A 19,539-nucleotide genomic window follows, 5' to 3' on the forward strand; every position below is an offset into this window, starting at 1 on the left:
AGACGTGAACCCGGTTCACCAGATTATGAGTCTACCACTCTCAACCACTATACTACACTGGCTCAACCTTTCACAGAAACAAGACACTGGATATGTTTGTCACTCTAAACTAGAGGTTGTCAACCTGGTCCCTGCCGCCCACTAGTGGGTGTTTCAGGATTGTAGGTGGGTGGCAGGGGGTTCTACGGCATAAGCTGAATCCTTCCATCGAGCACTGGTGGGCGGTAAGGAAATTTTACCATCCAGAAAGATGCATTAGTGGGCGGTAGGTATAAAAAGGTTGATTACCCCTGCTCTAAACCAGGCATAGGCAATCTCGGCTCTCCACATGTTTTGAGACTACAATTCCCATCATCCCTGACCACTGGTCCTGTTAGCTAGGGATGATGGGAGTTGTAGGCCCAAAACATCTGGAGGGCTGAGTTTGCCTATACCTGCTCTAAACCATTGGCTGCCATGCTATACCAGCCTCCCCCAACGTGGTGTCCTCCAGATGCTTCAAACTACGACTCCCATCATCCCTGGCCATCATCTGGAGCTCCAAAATGTAAGTGCTGCGACGGAAGGAAGGATCATGGAGTCTCAGAACAGTAGAGGGAGGGACCCAAAGTGCCATCTAGTCCAATGCAGGAATCACAGCTAAGGACCGATGGGTTGCAAGTGTGGAATAAATGTGGTAGCAGTAAAATGGCCAGTTCCACAAATCGAAGTGGTCAAGTAGGTGATCCTTCAAATAATGGGTACCCTTCAAAAGAAACGGCCTCCGATGGGATAAAACAGTTGACTGCCTTGGAGTGCTGAAGTTTAATAAGTGACTTCTCCTCCTCAGCAGTTTTTCTACCCTACTAAGCTGCTCCCCCTCCACCTGCCCCTACTAACCTGCTGAGGCAGCACCTTGTCAGCTGGGTCTTGCACTTTTTCTCTACTTCACCCCTCCCACCGGGGTTTCCTGCTGGCCCCAAATGCTGTGGGATAGGCAGCAGGTGCTACACTCTGTCCAGAGCCGTGGCCCTTGGACGGAGCTGGCGGCATGCTGAACTGCGGGCCTCGCTTGCCGCACCGTAGGCTGGCTTCCCTCTGGGCTCCCCAAGCAGCTTCTTCGAAATCTACATCTCCCCAGCCAGCCCTCCAAGCTGCTGCGAAGGACCCCACGCCTGCCCATCTTTCCCTGAACTTGGGCGATGGGAAGGTATTCCACCTGAAGAGCAACTGGGAGCTCACTCGGGGGCTGTTGGTGTTCCGGCTCTGCTCCTCCCCATGGCTGGTTCGGAAAGCGCCCACGGTGAGACCAAGGGGGGGGGGCTCAGATCTTGACCCACTGCAGGCCACACACCCACGCAATCAATTCATTTCCAATCACCTGTAGTAGCTTAAGGGGTGCCCCAAAGTGGTCTGTTGTGGCTGGGGCGGGTGGGGTAGGTTAAGGGTCTTTGGGTCAAGCTGTGGGATGGGTCTGAACTGTATTCAAAAAGGAGTCTTGTTTCACCTTGTCTGCGACAAATTGTTGCAGCATGAAGCACTGCTGCTCCAGAGTCCAGTCACTCAATTCCCTTCCCATTCCTGCTGGTTCTTCTTGCCCCCACCCCCACTCCTCCAGGAGCCAGTCAACTTTTCAATAGGTGCTGAAGATTCATAGCCCTCATTTGCGATTATCTGCCCCTTCCCATAGGGTCCCCTTCCCCCCCAAAATATTTGTTGAACTTCTGCAAGCCTTGCGGGACTCCCCGGCTTGATGATACTGCCCTCTTGTGTGTTGATGGGACATTTTGACTCCATAAGCACCAACACACACAAAGCCAACATCAAAAATTACAGGGAACAAGCAGAAACTGCAACAAAATGGTGCAGAATGCAGCAATCCTCAGGATTCCCAGCTGCTCCATTCCACCACCTCCCCAGCATTCCAGTTTTGACTGAGCACCCTCAACCTCAGCGAGATGCTCTTGGTGGGGTGTCACTCCCACTTCAGTTTCCTCCCCCCTAAAGTTTATTGAGGTACTTCTGCAAACTGTGATTCCCCCAAGGCTACTGATATGTCCTTCCTGTGCAAGGCTGCTGCTGTTTTGGCTATGTGAGCAACAGTGCTCAAAATCTGAACACTGGAAATGGAGGGAATGATTGTGCCATAAAGTTTCGATCCCACTTGATACCCAAAATGGATCCTTAATTGGCTGGTGCACCCATTCCTTGAACACCTCTGCCATGCCCTATTTGTTAGCCTTTCGGACTCGCCGTCGATGTCTACGTAGAAGTTCCATAAACCTGTTATTTCTCTCCATCAGGTCCTTTCCGTCTCCCAGCGGATTCTGGGCCACCGACTCTGGACTTCTGTGCTCCGTCTTACGCTTTACGGACAGTTTGTTGCTGGCGAAACCCACACAGAGGTCAAGGGAACACTGCGACGGCTCCAGAACTTGGGGATCCGTCCTCTCCTAGCTGTCCCCATAGAGGAAGATGTGGGGCAGGCAAAGGAAGGGTGAGTGTCGGATGAGAAAAGTGAGGAGGGCACGATTTGGATAGCCAAAGAGAAGTCTGTGCCTTGATACTATGAGGAGAAGCATAGGCAGGCCAAGGAAACAAGTTCTCTGACAGGGGTTTAAAGGCAAGGCACATGATTTAGCTAAAACTGCTGAGAGGCTGGTGGGTTTGATTCAGCTTCCCATTTAGTCCTCTGTACTCCACTCACATATGATTCAAGCATAGATCTGGACGGATTCATATCAGCACTGGATTTAGGGTGGTGCGGGCGGCTCCCTCTCACAGGGCCCCAACCCGAGGGGGTGCAACATTGAGAAGATCCATAATCAAGAAGATCCATTTGGGGCACCAAGTTTTGGCCTTACTACAAAAGATTACCAAAGTCTGCCCTTGCTTTGTCTTTTACCTCTGTGAGAGTGTCACACTTTCTTGGCGGATAAATGAGCTAGCCAGCACGGTGACCTAATGGCAATGGTGCATGTGGCCCCGGAGGATAACAATAATTTAATAATTTTTTTATTTGTACCCCACCCATCTGACTGGCTTGCCTCAGCCACTTTGGGCGGCTTCTGAGATATGATAAAAACGCAGTAAAACAACAAACATAAAAAAACCTCCCTATACCAGGGCTGCCTTCAGATACAGTCTAAAAGTCAGATACAGTGGTACCTCGGGTTAAGTACTTAATTCGTTCCGGAGATCTGTTCTTAACCTGAAGCACCACTTTAGGTAATGGGGCCTCCTGCTGCCGCCGCGCCGCCAGAGCACGATTTCTGTTCTCATCCTGAAGCAAAGTTCTTAACCCGAGGTACTATTTCTGGGTTAGTGGAGTCTGTAACCTGAAGTGTCTGTAACCTGAAACGTATGTAACCCGAGGTACCACTGTACAGTATTTGTTTATTTCCTAGACATCTGATGGGAGGCATTCCACAGGGTGGGTGCCGCTACCAAAAAGGCCCTGTGCCTGGTTCCTTGTAACCTCATAGTGAGGGAACTGCCAGAAGGTGCTTTGCCCTGTGGGGAGAAGTGCTCAAGTGCTCAAATGTCAAGTGAGGAAGCATGATTCACATATCCTTATCTGCTGCACAAAGCTGTCTTCACAACCTGTTTTTTTTATCCGGTTTGTGTTCAGGAAGTGGTTATCCAGAGGTTAGGTGCTAAGGGTAGCGATGCGTACTTTCACACACAGCACATTGCAGCCGCTGCCAATGCAAGATATAAATCACTCGCCTTTTTATCTAACACATGTGAAATCACCTCTTGCTGAAAATGGCAAGAAACCCCAAAACAGCCCCCTTTAAAATGCAATCTCAGAGTTTCAGAAGAGCACCGCCGGATGAGGGCCAGGCAGTCCAGATTCCTGCTTCTCACAGTAGACAGCGCAATGCTGTCAGGCATAAAGCCTTCTCTGGCAATTCTCTGTGCTATACTAGCCCTGGGTCTGGAGGTTCTATTGAGCTGACATGATTAAGAGCTGCTCATAGACTTATCCTCCATGAATGTGTCTGCTTTCTAAGAGCGCTTCCAGATGGAGGATTAATTTACAAATGGCTTGTTGGCAACAGCTTCTAAAAAAACTTATTGCAGAAAGGGTAAATCCAGATTAAATGGCGGGGGCGGGGAGTGCAGGCTGGCATTTTGGTCCTAACAGTGTTGTGCGGACACTGCAAAAAAACAAAAACAAAAAACCTTTCATGTGTGGAAAAGCTGCCCATAATAAACAGTCCATCTGGTCACAGTTTTCCTCATTATGGTGAGATGCATTGTGTTCTTAATTTAATTATAGGAACCATTTCTAAAGGTGCATCACCTATACCTATAAATTAGCCTAGGCAAATTATGCATATCTGTGTCCTCCTTTGGTGTGATTCATAAGTGACTTCCCTGACTGGAAGAATTGCCATGGAAGGGAAATCTTAGCTCTGCTGCTTTGATATTAATATTTGCGTTATTTGCGTATTGATTTTGTTATACTGCATCTTTTGTTGTTGTTGCTGCTTTAATATGCATTGTAAACTTGGGTTGCCATATTTCAAAAAGTGAAAATTCTGGGTGTATGCCAGCCCTATGTAAACCAACTTGGGATCAATATTATGAATAGACTGCCTTAAAATAAATATTGAGGGTTGTAACCAACTTAGCTTCACTCAGAGTAGATGCATTGAAATTAATGGGTGTGACGGGTCCATTAAGTTCAAAGGGATTACTCTGAGTAAAAAGCTATAACAATACAGTCTTAAATTAAATAGTTCATCATGCCAGCCTCAACGCTGAAAGGAAGAGTAGATAATAACCTGGGCAGCACAGGGCATTGAGCTGAGGGGGCTAACAACAGCAACAATATTTATATAGGTACCTACTGAGAAGATCCATTTAAATAGCAGCAGTACCAAAAGGAATTATTGTGAATATAATAAATATTTGTCCTTGCTCAGGGTGCCATATTGCTAAAGTCCTCCCCCAACCTGACACTCTTTCTCCCTTCACATCTCTCACCTGTCAAAACTGCTGGTTGTGGAGATTCCATCATTTAGGCACCTGAAGATATCAGGGCTGCCATACGTCCAGATTTTCCTGGGCATTGCAGGGATTTCAAAGCCGGAATTGAAATCCGGGGTGGGGTGGGGAATTTCCAAAAGGCGGCGCTTTGTCCTGGATCTTAGGCAAGTCAATCGAAAAACCACGTTCAACAATTTTGGATGTTTCCTAAAAAACTGAACAATTTTGGTGGTTCCCTGGTTTTTACTTTTTGAAATATGGTGACTCTAGATACACATTTAGGAAAAATCCTTAGCGGAAGAAGCAACGGCTGATCCCCCTTTTTGATAACATCAAAGAAGGTCGCTATCCGGATCTGCTTCAGGCCTGAAGTGAAACACGCAGGTGCTTGACTGGGAAAGAAAGCAGGTGCAAAGAGAGACACGACCATCTTTGAACTAGACAAACAACAGATTAATTTTGTGTGATATACTAGAATCCATTGAAGGCCAAAGCTGTATACATAGCACAGACTTAAAGCACCTTTAAAACACATTCCTCCACCTGCCCTCGCAATGGCGGGAACTATAGTTTTTTTAAGGGAGGCAGGGATTGTAGTTCTATGGGAGGTAGACTACAGTGGTACCTCGGGTTAAGTACTTAATTTGTTCCGGAGGTCTGTTCTTAACCTGAAACTGTTCTTAACCTGAAGCACCACTTTAGCTAATGGGGCCTCCTGCTGCCGACGCACCGCCGGAGCATGATTTCTGTTCTCATCCTGAAGCAAAGTTCTTAACCTGAAGCACTATTTCTGGGTTAGCAGAGTCTGTAACCTGAAGCGTATGTAACCTGAAGCGTATGTAACCTGAGGTACCACTGTACAGCTTTAAATGCACAGCGTGTGTTCGATCCCCCTGCTGAGTTAGGCTGGCCTTGGAACGTTCTCTATAATGATTTGGCGGGTGTGTGTGTGTGTTACTTTTCTTTTTGCTGATTTGTTAATACTGCTGCTTATTTCGCTTTCAGTCTTGACTTAAAAACCCTCAAGGTTTTTATGATTATTGGAATTGTTAGCCACCTTGTTTATTTTTAATGCTTTTCATTAGCTTTTTGTCACGACACATAAACACACACACTAAGATACAACGACAATTAAGAAAGAAACTAAATAGAAAGCACAAAACAATTAACAAACGTATAACCATAAACCTGTACGCTCTTGCACGCGGACTCTGTTACCCTACTTTATATTTCCCATTCTTATTCTTTTCTTTTCTTTTTTAAAAGTTATTTATTAAAATTTTCAAAATTAATACAGTAAGAATATAAAAAGTCAAAAAGAAAAAGGAAAAAAAATACGAAAAAACAGAAAAAAATACATAAAAATTCACCAAAATTTACTTTCATTGACATATTTTCCCTACCTCCTCATACCTCCCCTTTTTGTATTCCAATTGAAATTATTGATTCAGCAAATCCTTAACCATAATTCTTAACCTAATAAATTAACATGTTATTATTTTACTTTTACTCTTTCATCCATTTCCTCAATTTATTTTTGCTAACCTTATTTTCCTTTAATTTAGTTCATTCATTTAAAAAAAAAATCAATTTTACCTTATCCAAACTTAAACATCAATACTTATACATCAATACATATTCTTAAAACATTCTTTCTAAAGTCGACCCAAATTCCCTTCCACGAATTTCCCAAATTTCATAAACATTACAAAAACAAAAATGAAAGCAAAACACATTATACTTATGTACCCTTTGGATTCCCAAACCCCACCCCACCCTTTCCCGGTTCCAGTCCCCAACAAATGTCCATCAGTCTTAATCTAATATTTAGCCTGGAGATCTCACATCCGAGGCTCTTAATTCTCTCTCAATTCCTCTCTGCTGGTTTTTTTGATAGTCCTTAAAATTAAACACCAACTCTCGGAGAAGCTCTGGTCCTTCAGGATCCATGTTTCTTTCAACCAGTCCTCCATGCTTAAAGGTGGAACCCAAATCTTGTTTCTTACTCCTTTCAAGTCCAAATATCCCCAAGGCTCCAACCTCCACCTTGAGCAAATTTATAATCCTTAGGTCTTCGGATCTCCACATAAGGAGATCTTTCCTTTCTTCAATCTCCAATTCAGGCTAGATTTTCCACATCAAATTCTTATTTTCCTTCATTACCATCATGTCAGGCCTCAAGTCCTCCTTCTTCATCTGCAGCTCTTCAGGGACAACATATGTCTCCTTCTCCAAATTCTCAAAGTTGTCAAGTTTCTCTTTCTGTTCAGTTGAATAAACTTCCAGATTCAACTCCTTATCAGTTTCAATAATATTGTTTACAGTTGAGTCCAGAGTTGTAACATTTATAGCCAAAACATCAATTTGGCCTTGCAACTTTCCCAAGAGAACAAAGACTCTGTCCAATTCAGCCTGAATTCTCCCTTCTCCAGCCATTCTTGTAATGTCCCAAATCCCCCTCTAGAGGGATTTTGGTTTCTTAGTGTTCATTCCAATCCAAGTCCAAAAATCCAGCTAGTTTGTATCAGTTCTTCCTTGTTTTCAACAAATTATAACAAAAATTGTAACATATATAACCAGCAGAAGCAACAGAAACAAAGTTCTCTTTTTCCGTTTTGACAGCTACTTTGACAGCTGTCAAACTCTTTAGTACCTCATCGACAGGCTCTCTCGCGGAACACTCCTGGGTCCGGGAGGGTGGCACTTCGGTTCCCAAAATTAGCTCTTTATCCTCCAGCAAAATTTCTTATACTGCCAAATCGTGAAATTAAAGTCTTTTACCAAAGAAGGAAAAAAGAAAAGGTTCTCTCGACCTTAGTTAGCAGGTCTTTGCTTTAACTTGTTTACAAGACAGGGAGGCAGACTTCCTTTTTACACCTTCCCCGATCGTGCCTAATTCTTAAAAGCAAAATTTTCTTTACAGTACCAATTTCCATAGTACTCACGGGTTGTTACTTTTAGAGTCCAATTGTTCAAAAGAAGAAGTCAGCGCTCTCCGACCATGGCAATGCGGCTTCACTCTGCAGGAGAAGCAGTCGACTCTCCGCACCACGCCGCTCACCCCGTCCCCCGTTCCGAAGCCTTTAAAAAGGCTCCTTCGCAGGTCGGGGGGGCGCAAATGGTGCCCGCCGAGTCACCAGGTTCACAGGCTTCACCGCCTGTGATTTTTATGGGTCCCCGCGTCACCACAGCGGCAAGACCCGATCCTGCAGAGCCGATTCCCTCCGGAGCTCAGAGGGAATCCGCCATTAGTCGATGGCGCTAACTCGGAAGTCCCCCATTCTTATTCTTTTCTAGTAGACTTCCTGCCTCCTCAAAGCGGGTCTGTTTTCCTGTTTGTTAAACGTTTTCTTTCTCATTTCATCATTTGAATATTTTGATATGGCAAAACTGACGGATACAGTTAGGGGACAGTCTAACCAAAGGTTCCATAAAGAGTGGGGAGTGTATAGAGATTACCTAAAAAAAAACAGTGTCCTCAAATCAAAACCTGGACTTGCTTTGAGTAATTTTCGCAAACCATAATATGGTCTATAAGTACAGTAGATAGAGAAGGGTAGACATGATTGTTAGTCACCTTAAAGCATGTGACTTCCCCCAAAGAATCCTGGGAATTGTGGGTTTGTTAAGAGCTGTGGGTTGGGAACTGTAGCTCTGTAGCTTGACCTGGAGACGTCAGGATTTGAACCTAGAACCTTCTGCACGCAAGGCTCTGCCGCTAAGCTAGAGTCCCTTATGGTGTGAGAAAAGGGGGCTATAACTTTTGGCCCCCACCGTGCTGCTGATCAGCAACAACTATTTCTTTAACACAAATCATCTACCCATTTGGCCCTTCTATTTGGGGAAACTGGCAACAAAAGCTTCAAGGGGATCATTGAACACCAGGACAGAGTGAAAGTGAAAGGTGGTGAACAGATTGGAAGGAGTTGGCCCGTGAAGGTTTTCGGAGAGTTTGAAAGTGTTGCTTTTGACAGATGTTGCCTGCTGAGTATTTTCAAGCAAAGTGGTAGTACCAGAAGGATATTCTGCACTGACTTTGGGATAGCTCAGTCGGTAGAGGATGAGACTCTTAATCTCAGAGTTGTGGGTTCGAATCCCATGTTGGGCAAAAGATTCCTGTATTGTAGGGGTTGGACTAGATGCCCCTCGTGGCCCTTTCCAACTCTACAATCCTATGTACTGTATATCTGAAGGAGTGTCTCCATCCCCATTGTTCTACCCGGACACTGAGGTCCAACGCTGAGGGCCTACTGGCGGTTTCCTCACTGCAACAAGCCAAGTTACAGGGAACCAGGCAAAGGGCCTTCTCTGCAGTGGTACCTGCCCTGTGGAACGCCCTCCCACCAGACGTCAAAGAGAACAACAACTACTTTTAGAAGACATCTGAAGGCAGCCCTGTTTAGGGAAGCTTTTAATGTTTGATGCATTACTGTATTTTAATATTTTGTTGGAAGCCGCCCAGAGTGGCTGGGGAAGCCCAGCCAGATGGGCGGGGTATAAATAAATTATTATTATTATTATTATTATTATTATTATTATTATTACTACTACTACTATTATTATTATATCTGCTTTGCCCCAACCAGGGAAGACTGGTATGACAAGAATGCCCAATCTATGCTTACCTGCCTGGATCTGTCTGCAGTTGGTGCCATCAATCCCATGATGCAACTGAAGGTGACAGCGCTGATGGCAGCTGCACTCTGCGTGAGTATAGTGGGATGGCGGAGGGACTGTCGGGGCATTGAGGGTAGCAAGCTCTGAACGGATGTGTATCCTTGGTTTAAGTTCATTTATGTACTACTTTATACTGAACAGAAAAATCTGAATTATAAAACATAGCATGCAAAGTAATTGGGCAGCGTGGGGAGTATCATGCAATTATCCTCTTGGGCATGATGTCTTAAAAACTATTTGCTCTAGAGACTGGTGCCTCTGCTTGCTTCTCTTGCCAGCCCCCTCTCCTCCAGGATTCTACCATATCAGTCCATCCCTTATTTTTGATGCATAGGACCTCATTCTGGCCCAATTCTTGTGAAGGGAAGGGAGCTAAGGTAAAGGTAAAGAGATCAGCATGACTAAGCCGCTTCTAGTGAACCAGAGCAGCACACGGAAACGCCGTTTACCTTCCCACCGGAGTGGTACCTATTTATCTACTTGCACTTTGACGTGCTTTAAAACTGCTAGGTTGGCAGGAGCAGGGACCAAGCAACGGGAGCTCACCCCGTCGCGGGGATTTGAACCGCCGACCTTCTGATTGGCAAGTCCTAGGCTCTGTGGTTTAACCCACAGTGCCACCCGCGTCCCAGCTAAGGTAAAGGTAAAGGGACCCCTGACCATTAGGTCCAGTCATGACCGACTCTGGGGTTGCGGTGCTCATCTTGCTTTATTGGCCGAGGGAGCCGGCGTACAGGGAGCTACCCTGCTTTTATTTTGGATTACTTTCCCCTGCTCCCTTTGCAGAAGACCATCGCCCTGCGTTTGCAAGAGCAGGAGACGAAGTTGGACCTGAGCATCGAGAGAGTGGTGGCTGCCATGAAAGGGGAGGTGAGGAGCCTTTTTGCCACTGCCTTCCGGGTGGATTACATTTGCTCCAAAGAGAGCTAACCCTTTATTTGACCTGTGTATTATCTCCCACTGTTCTCCTGCCCCCACAGGAGCTGAACTTCAGCTGCCTGACCCAGGAAGAGAACCACCATTTCAAGAAATCGTTGAGGCGGCTCAATTCTGTAGCGCAGGTACTTTAAGGGGAGGACGGAAGCAGGGGAGCCCAGCCTTGGCGATGGTGTTCATTTTGTTCTGGTTCTCATCTTCCCAACCTCTTTCCGTCTGCAGTATGCTGTGGAAAAAGGAGTCCGTGTCCTGGTGGATGCAGAATACACCTACATTAACCCCGCCCTGACGCTTGTCACCGTGGCAATGATGGCTGCCTGGAACACCCAAAAGCCACGGATCTGGAACACATACCAGGCATATCTCAAGGTGAGTTCCTCCCCCAGAAACAGTCCTCCTTCTATCCACCTTACGTCCTGGAAGTAAGGAAGGTCTGCTCTCACCTTGACAACTCAGTGGTATTGGAGGACTCCTTTCCTGTTCTACTACGGTCTTTGGCCAACTTGTCTCCCTCCAGGACACTCTGGAGCGGTTGAAACAGGACGTCGCCCTCACTGAGCGCTTGGGTGTCTGTTTCGGAATGAAGTTGGTCCGGGGGGCTTACCTGGAGAAAGAGCGGAAACTGGCAAAGGAAAAAGGATATCCTGATCCTGTGCAGCCCAGCTGGGAGGCTACCAACGAGAAGTGAGGAGGACTCCCCCTGTTCCACTACTCTGCGGGTCATTAATATGAGGCATGGGAAGAGAAGCTTCCTATGGTGTCTTCCTTCCATCATGTGACCTAGGATGGTCCTTTATGTGGCAAAATTGTTTATTTGAAGGGCTGCCTGGTCCAAATCTGGTTTAAAGATAAAGAACCATAAGAAGGGAGCTCAGGAGTGGCCTTAAAATTGCCCATCACTCATTAGCACACATGGATAGCAATCTGAGGTCACTGGGCTGCGTACACACCATCTATTGAAAGTACCGTACTTTTCCGTGTATAAGACATGTTTTTTTCTATATACTAAAAATAATGTTTAAAAGGGGGGAGTAGTCTTATATACGGATAGTGCATAGGGGGAACGTGTGATTGGTTGTTGCCCCCAAAATAGAGGGTGTCTTATATACAGGGGCGAGTTATACATGGAAAAAGACGGTATATTTAAAGCACGGGGCTTCCCCCAAGGATCTTGGGAGCTCTGCCTTCTTAAAGTTCCTGGGAATTGTAGTTCTGCGAGGAGGTAAATCTACAATTCCCAGGATTCTTTGTGGGGAGACCTGTGTTTTAAATGTGCGGTGTGTATGCAACTCTTATTCTCACTTGAATTAGACGCATTGCATTTTTCTATTATCAGTTATACAGTAGTGATTTTTTAATGTCCATCCATCCATATAAACCAGCCTATACAAATTTGATGCATGGTGCACCCCTCTCATTTTTTGCCCCCTCTGCTTCATTCTCTTGCCCTCTTCCTTTTTCCTGTGATCCAGTTACCAGCGCTGTTTGGATTTTGGTTTGGATCAAGTGTCTCAAGCCAGGGGAAGGTTTGAGATGATTGTGGCCACACACAACGAAGCGTCCGTGATGCACACTGTTCAAAGGTAGGGGGAATACCACAAAGGGGAAGTGAGTGGGGTTGTCTTTCTACATAACAAGCAGCAGCTGGCATGTCCAACAGTTCTGATGGTTTGGACATATGGGTACTCTCTGAAAGTGGGAGCCGCGGGTGGGGGAAATAGCCTTGGAAGGGAGTCTCTCCACACTACAACACATACATACACAATTGTATGTGTAAGCATTGCGCTGCCTTTCTGACATCAGCAGCCAATACTCCAATCCATATCCACCTCTCAGATCTATTTGCATGAAAGCAAGCAATATATAAGGGAAGTGGCATACTGCTATCATGACATGCCTAGGAGCAAAATATTGGTTGTCACCATATAGAGGTAAAGAAAAATCAGCAGACATTGTCTGGGCAGACAGCTGACAGCACATGCATCCCTTCGGGAGGAGGATGGGGACACTTTATCCAGGACGTTAGAAACCCGAGACAATAGCAGCAAAAGAAGCCCCATTCACATTATGCAAAACCTGTACACAACACACAGCCACCATTGGTTAATGTAGAAATAATACTTCCATTGTTTCTTACAGCAACCCTGTAAAGCTGACCCCATAATATTATCCCCATATTGCAGATGCGGGGTTGAAGGTGAGGTCTAGCGGCAAGCAGCTCGCCTAAAAAACCAGCCAGCGTCTTTGTGACTGAGCTGGACTCCTAGCCCTTGTAGCTTACAGCTTATGCTGTTCACTGCTATGATACTCTCATAACTTCTCCCCAACCTGTCGCTGAAATGTGCTTGTTTTATCACTTTTAAGGATGGCAGAGATGGGCATCGACAAGGGTGCTGGACCCGTCAGCTTTGGGCAGCTGCTGGGCATGTGCGATCAGATTTCCTTGGCACTAGGTGAGTGTAGCGTAGACCCCGCTTCCCACAGATGCTCTCCACACCCACAGCCACTTCTGTTCCTCCTGCGATATTGTCACCTCCTTTCTCTCTCTCTCTCTCTCTCTCTCTCTTTAAAATCTTGTGCCCAAATCTAGGCCAGGCCGGTTATGCCATCTACAAATCTATCCCTTTCGGCTCTGTGGAAGAAGTAATCCCCTACTTGATCCGCCGTGCTCATGAGAACCAAAGCGTCTTACTTGGGATCCGGAAGGAGCGAGATCTGCTGCAAATGGAGCTTCGGAAACGGGTTCTGAGGCGGCCTTGAGGGAATCTAAATATCCCAAAGAACTACCCCACCTCCCAATGCTTATTCATGGAACCAGGGCCCTACATTGCAATGTCTCCAGCTCACTTCTCTCATGATCTTCATGAGGGAATAAACCGCCCTCTTGGGTTACCTGGTTTCCAGCATCCCAAGCCCTAGATACATGGGTTGGGGCTTAGTGATGTGATGGGCTTTAGTGTTGTCTGCGTAGGACCTTGTGATATCAGGGAGCCGCTAACTCTAGAAAGACAAAAACTGAACCCTGCCAAATATACGAGACAGGGGAAAGAGCTAGAAATGTGAGGCCTGGGAAGGGGGTAGAATCAGGGGGGAAATGCTGAAGTTTTTATTTTGAAGATCTCAGTGGGGGTGGGGAATGAAAGTTTAGGAAAACACACTGACAAGCAAAACTCTTATGCAATGCTTTCTCTTTCAGAATAATGAGTGGTTTAATTTTTTATAACCAATTACACAGTTGCAAAGCTCCTGGGTTCAAGAGTAGTAATTTGAGCTTGGCTGGAGACCTTGAGATCTAACCTTGCTGCCCTGAGACCTTCAGCACGGATCCCAAAATCTGAGTGTCTTCAGCTCCCACTTACTGTGTGTTTTTAATCCATCTTCCCATAATGTTATCCCAAATGCATAAGTATCCCATCCTTTGTTACAAAGCACTACTGCTTGAAATGTTGTTTCTCAAACCAGCTTTACACCAATTGGAGCCTTTAGCCATTCAGATTCGCTTCTGTTCATGTACACACCAGGGGATGTTGATGGGACAGGGGGAACATAAGAAAAGCCCTTTTGGCCAATGGCCCATCACCCTGCACCCAGAATCCTGTTCTCACAGTGGCCAACCACAGATGCCTATGGGAATCACCCAAGCTGGACATGAGCACAAGTCTTTTTGCTATGCAAAGGTGTTCACACCCCAAACCACCTGCCCACCCCAAAATGTGCTAAAGGAATTCCACACAAGCAATAACTGGGTTATTTTTACAAATCAGATTTTCTGTGTTAAGGGGGAATCCAGATTAGACGTTTTAAATAAATAAAAAGAGTACAGGCTGGCATTTTGAAAACTGTGATTACGTGTGCATGCTGCGAAAAACATGTGTGCTGTTGCAGTGGCTCCAATCCCAGAATAAAGGCTTCTCTGCCTACAAGTGTCCTGTGTCCTCTTGTCCTGACTGGCTTGGTTTGGTGCCGAGCCACGCAAGGCCAAACTGCAAGCCAGGTCTGGGGGGCGGGGGTGGAGCACAGATGGAGAAGGGTTTTATATAACAGGCTTAACCAAATTTGTGTCCTAGCGAGTTGGAGTCTCTGAGGAGAAGGCATGTTAGTTGATGTTGACTCCTGCCATAGCACGGGGGTTGGACTGGGTCTTTTCCAGCTCAACCATTTCGTGATTCTCTGTGGGCAGGAACAACTGGATGACAGATCCAACAGTTCCACATTGCCCAAAGGTGCTAGACAGGGCAGATAAAATGGGATTTTTGCAGTCGTGCCCTCCAGAGTGCTGCGATGGTAGGCAGGCTGCCTTTTTTTTCTCCATGAAGAGAACTGGGCACCCACAACGATTGGGGGCCTGCCTGTGTTTCTGGATGGTTAAAAGTGGCAGGGGAGGGGGGTTATGACTTGGCTTAATCTAAATCAGGAGGGGTTGGGATGGGCCTTGTAGGTTTTATTAAGAGAGCTCTCCCCACTTGCTTCCCCATAACCGCAGCACCGTCCCAGACTGGTCTTGCGGCTGGGCTAAAAAGGGTAGCAGCCCTGAGGACCAAGAGGCAGGGGCAGAGCTAAATCTGTTTGCCCCGGAGTGACCTTGGCACATCCTTGAGGGTTTGCCCACTGCTCCGCTTCTTCCTCTGCCACCCTCCCTGCCACTGTGATTAGGGGAATGGAGAGGTGGAAGTGCAGCAGCTGTTTCGGGCCCCATGACTTTTAATCTGCAAAGGCTCATTAGGAGGAAGCAAACAGTCCTGGAGCTGCAATTCTTTGTAGGGGTTCTGATAGCCAAAGAGCCAGGAGTCTGAGCTCTTCCACTCCCTCATCCTGTGCCCAGCTAGACCCTCGGTGCTCCCCACCCACACGGTGATCAAACCCAAGTGTCCTGCTTCACCAAAGTCCCGCTTCTGAAAACCTCTGGCCTTCCTACGCAGGAGGGTCCCTGCTTCCTTTTTAATCTGTTTATTCCTGCCCCATATGCTGCCCTTCTGAGCAGCGATTAAAGCAGATAAACCGCTTTTGGCAGGGCCAGACGTGGAGCTGCCAGGGTGTTATTCTGACCTCTGCGGATGCCGGCAGCAGCGGGCGGCTCCAGTTGATGTGCCACAAAAAAAGCCACCCCCACGCGGATCCTGAGCGATCCTATACAAGGAAGTCTTTATTGTACATGATTGCTGGAGGGGAGGGAGAGGTAAGGCAGGGCATTGCGCTGGGAAGCGACCTTCCGGGGTGTGTTTGAGAGGGATCAACCGAGCTGGTTGGAGCAGTTGTGGGATAGATTTGATGAATGCAGCTGCCCGGTAATAAGGGATTCCTGCAGGGATTGGACTTTGCCAAGTGGGATGCTTGCCCTCCTCTTAGGGAGACGATCCAAGAACGCCCCCCTGCCAACCCACCCCTTGCCCTGCTCAGTCTTTTATGCAAACGGAGGTTTGACCTCCCCTCCCAGTTCACACTGGGATTTGATGTTGAACTCCATACATTCACATATTCGTTGGAACCAGAGAGGGGAGGGCGACTCCATCAGCGTGACATCATCCTCACAAACTCTGTAAGGCAAACGTAAGAAACACATCAGTGCGGCTGGGGAGCAAGGCCCGAGAGACCTGGCTTCAAATCTACGAAGACTGCTGAGTGCTCCCTCGTCCTGACCTACCTCACAGGGCTGTTGTGCTTATCCAAAGGGAGATAAATGGCTGTGAATGCCACTGCCTGCTCCTTGGAGATAAATGTGTAATCCACATGTAAAATAATGATGCCCTGGTTGCCAATTTGCTACTGGGCCAGGTTCAGGTCTTTTGTGTTAATTCACAAAGTCCTGAACAACTTTAAGGACACCCAGATTCCATACTCTCCACTTTGATCACTGAGACCCTCGGATGGGCACTCTTGGTGGTCCTCCATGCCCCCAGGATTTGGGCAACCTTTACCAGGGTTTAGTGCCGCAGGCCCTGCCCTGTGGCACTACTTGCTCATGGAAGGTCAGCTGCAGTCATTCTTGCTCTCTTGTCTTTCAAAACTTGTATTATTCAGACAGGCCTTTGATATTTTTACCAATGAGTTTTTATTCACATATTATTGATGTTTTTACTGCTGCTATTTGTAGTTATTTCAATTTAGTAAGAAGATAAACCTGTGCTGGACATGCACATGATATTATTCAACTGTTTTGGGTGTATTGTTATTTGTTTAATGTTCTGTTTTGTCTAGCGCTGAATTTAACTATCCTTTGAAGTTCTTAAAATATCTGTTTTTAACTACCTTCTATCAATAATTCAAATCATTGGACTAGATGACATAGGGGTCCCTTCCAGCTCTACAATTCTATGATTCTACAAAATGTTGCTGCATTTTGTAAACGGCTTAGATGTTCCATTAACATGGAGCTGTATGCAAATTTTGTTAAATAAATGAAATGAAGAAGGATGAGGGAGCACAAGATGGGGGCAGCCCTGGCCTGAGACCCTACAGAGTGTTTGCCTGCTGGGGTAGGCAATATTGGCCTGGATGGACAAATAGTATGGCTTTGGTATAAGGCATGCTCCTATGCTTGCTAAAGGCTGGCTATTGTGCCCTTTTTGGCTGGCAGTGAGCAGTCTTAAACAAATGAGTTACCAGTGCAATCCAAACTGTGCAACAAGATAAGTGAGTTCTGTCCCCTGGGGAAATTCTGCTTTTACATTTGCTGCTTCACCTGCGTCATTTAGGTTACTTGTGCTGGAAGTTGGTTGTGCTGTCATAGTAGCCTGAAATATCCCCAGAATCTGTATTCTGAAATGACCTAGGTCCCGTTACCTAAGTTGTAAGGAGGAGGCCGCTGGATCAAGCCAGTGGTTCGCTTAGTCCAGCATCCTATTCTCAGGGGTCAACCTATGGGAAGGCCACAAACAGAACCTGAGCTCAACAGCACTCTCCCAGAATGGAATCCAGAAGCATTAAAGGTAAAGGTAAAAGGACCCCTCAACGGTTAAGTCCAGTCAAAGTCGACTATAGGGTTGCGGCACTCATCTCACTTTCAGGCTGAGGGAGCCAGCATTGGTCCACAGACAGCTTTCTGGGTCATGTGGCTAGCATGACTAAACCACTTCTGGTACAACAGAACACCATGACGGAAACCAGAGCGCATGAAAACGCCGTTTACCTTCCTGCCGCAGTGGTACCTAATTATCTACTTGCACTTGTGTGCTTTCGAACTGCTAGGTTGGCAGGAGCTGGGACAGAGCGATGGGAGCTGACCCCATTGTGGGTATTCGAACCACCAACCTTCTGATCAGCAAGCCCAAGAGGATCAGTGGTTTAGACCACAGCGCCACCTGCGTCCCTCCAGAAGCATTACTGCCTCCGACAGTGGAGGTAGGACATAGCATTCAGGGTCATTAAGTCTTGCCTGCTGTGTTGGGACAACTCCCACACTCTGTTATCTAGTGCCTGCTCATTAAATTAGTACCACAACCACCCTGCCAATGGGGTTGCAATCCAAAAACAGGGCAGGTGGAGCAGGGAGGCTGGGGGGTCCAGCTCCTGGTTTCCCCACCACCACCAGCCCGTTTTGACAGGTGGGCTGTGTGCTACCACCTCCATGCAATTGGAGCAATCCAATAACTCTCTAACCCTATTATTCAAGCCCATTTAAGCCTATATCTTTTCAGCCTGTGCTCCTAAATCCCATCTCCCCAGACCTTTAAAGCTTTTAACCTCTCACCTTGTATCCCGATAAGCCTATAATCTCTTTCCATCAATCCTATATTCCCCGATTGCATCTCACCCTCAAAATCCACCGTCCCGTCTCCATTGACGTCGGCTTCCTTCACCACATCAGCAATCTCCCGGGACGTCAGCCGCTCGCCCATCAGCCTCTGCATGGCCTGGTACAACTCATCCAGAGTGATCTCGCCATCCCCGTTGGTGTCAAACTGGAAACGGGGAGAGGCATGGTAGTTAGTTGCGGTGAGAGTCAGCATACTTAATCTGAACAGGAGCAAGAGGGCGAAGCTTAATGGCACAAGATGCAGGACAGAAGAGAGGAAGTACCTCTTCGTGCAGTGGTTCGTTAGCATATGGAACTCATTGCCACAAGATGCAGTGGCGGCCAGTTAACCTGATCCCATTTTAAAGCTAACGGAAATAGGATCTATCAATGTCTTTTTGTCAGGATTAATGATAGGAGAGAAATCCAATTCAGTTTGCGTTTAAAAGGTGAACTGGTGTCATAACCGCATGCCAAAAAAATAAGGAAACCAAAACGCAACCATCTTTTACAAAAGTCGCATTTCCCCAAATTTTGCAATGCCAAAGAAATTGTGCCAAAATGCACATACGAGGGTAAAGTGTGCATAGGTAAAGGTAAAGGGACCCCTGACCATTAGGTCCAGTCGTGGCCGACTCTGGGGTTGTGGCGCTCATCTCGCTTTATTGGCCGAGGGAGCCGGCGTACAGCTTCCGGGTCATGTGGCCAGCATGACTAAGCCGCTTCTGGCGAACCAGAGCAGCACACGGAAACGCCATTTACCTTCCCGCCGGAGCGGTACCTATTTATCTACTTGCACTTTGACGTGCTTTCAAACTGCTAGGTTGGCAGGAGCAGGGACCCAGCAACGGGAGCTCACCCCATTGCGGGGATTCGAACCACCAACCTTCTGATCAGCAAGTCCTAGGCTCTGTGGTTTAACCCACAGCGCCACCCGCGTCCCTTAAAGTGTGCATAGAGAAGCACATGTCAGTGAAAAATAATGGAGGAAAAATGCATTAAGGAAATATAAATATTAGTGAAATATTAGTGCCGTCCAAAAAAAACACACCAAAAAAAGGGAAGTGTACCAAAAGGATTTGCACCAAAAGGTTGATGGATTCTCATGAGAACTGAAAAAAAAGTAGAACCTCCAGGTCCAGATGCAGTATACCTCTGAAAACCACAAGATGAGGAGCAGCAGTGTAGGCTTTTGCCTTCCTGCCCTGCTTGTGGTC

General features: G+C 46.7%; 2 protein-coding genes across 4 annotated transcripts in view; one reads left to right on the top strand and one right to left on the bottom strand.

The window, feature by feature from the left end:
• The first annotated feature begins 882 nt into the window (after nt 1-882).
• PRODH2 (proline dehydrogenase 2) lies at nt 883-14,513 on the top strand. 2 transcript variants are annotated; one of them, XM_053363953.1, is made up of 10 exons: nt 889-1,282; nt 2,283-2,476; nt 9,564-9,684; nt 10,441-10,524; nt 10,635-10,715; nt 10,813-10,959; nt 11,108-11,274; nt 12,063-12,173; nt 12,955-13,043; nt 13,181-14,513. In XM_053363953.1, the coding sequence occupies exons 1-10, from the start codon at nt 1,031-1,033 to the stop codon at nt 13,348-13,350; spliced, it is 1,416 nt and encodes a 471-aa protein (XP_053219928.1). In that variant the 5' UTR covers nt 889-1,030; the 3' UTR covers nt 13,351-14,513. The 2 variants fall into 2 exon arrangements, with proteins under 2 accessions (XP_053219929.1, XP_053219928.1); XM_053363954.1 differs by lacking the exon at nt 12,955-13,043 and having other exon boundaries at nt 883-1,282.
• Nucleotides 14,514-15,707: 1,194 nt separating this feature from the next.
• Nucleotides 15,708-19,539, bottom strand: part of CABP5 (calcium binding protein 5) — a 13,694-nt gene continuing 9,862 nt past the window's right edge. For both annotated transcript variants that reach the window (XM_053363956.1, XM_053363957.1), the window contains 2 exons: nt 18,341-18,488; nt 15,708-16,124 (listed from right to left, as the gene is read on the bottom strand). In XM_053363956.1, the coding sequence (XP_053219931.1) occupies nt 16,099-16,124; nt 18,341-18,488 (174 nt within the window). In that variant the 3' untranslated portion in view covers nt 15,708-16,098. The remainder of the gene's footprint in view (nt 16,125-18,340; nt 18,489-19,539) is intronic.

The sequence above is a fragment of the Podarcis raffonei genome, chromosome 13 (genome assembly GCF_027172205.1).
Source record: "Podarcis raffonei isolate rPodRaf1 chromosome 13, rPodRaf1.pri, whole genome shotgun sequence".
NCBI lineage: Eukaryota > Metazoa > Chordata > Lepidosauria > Squamata > Lacertidae > Podarcis > Podarcis raffonei.

What these genes read in the sequence shown, in the direction of transcription:
- PRODH2 (XM_053363953.1), top strand. Translation starts at nt 1,031, where the DNA reads ATGCTGAACTGCGGGCCTCGCTTGCCGCACCGTAGGCTGGCTTCCCTC. An exon ending in GGCTCAATTCTGTAGCGCAG is followed by an intron (nt 10,716 to 10,812) that starts GTACTTTAAGGG and finishes TTCCGTCTGCAG; the next exon opens with TATGCTGTGGAAAAAGGAGT. An exon ending in GTGATGCACACTGTTCAAAG is followed by an intron (nt 12,174 to 12,954) that starts GTAGGGGGAATA and finishes ATCACTTTTAAG; the next exon opens with GATGGCAGAGATGGGCATCG.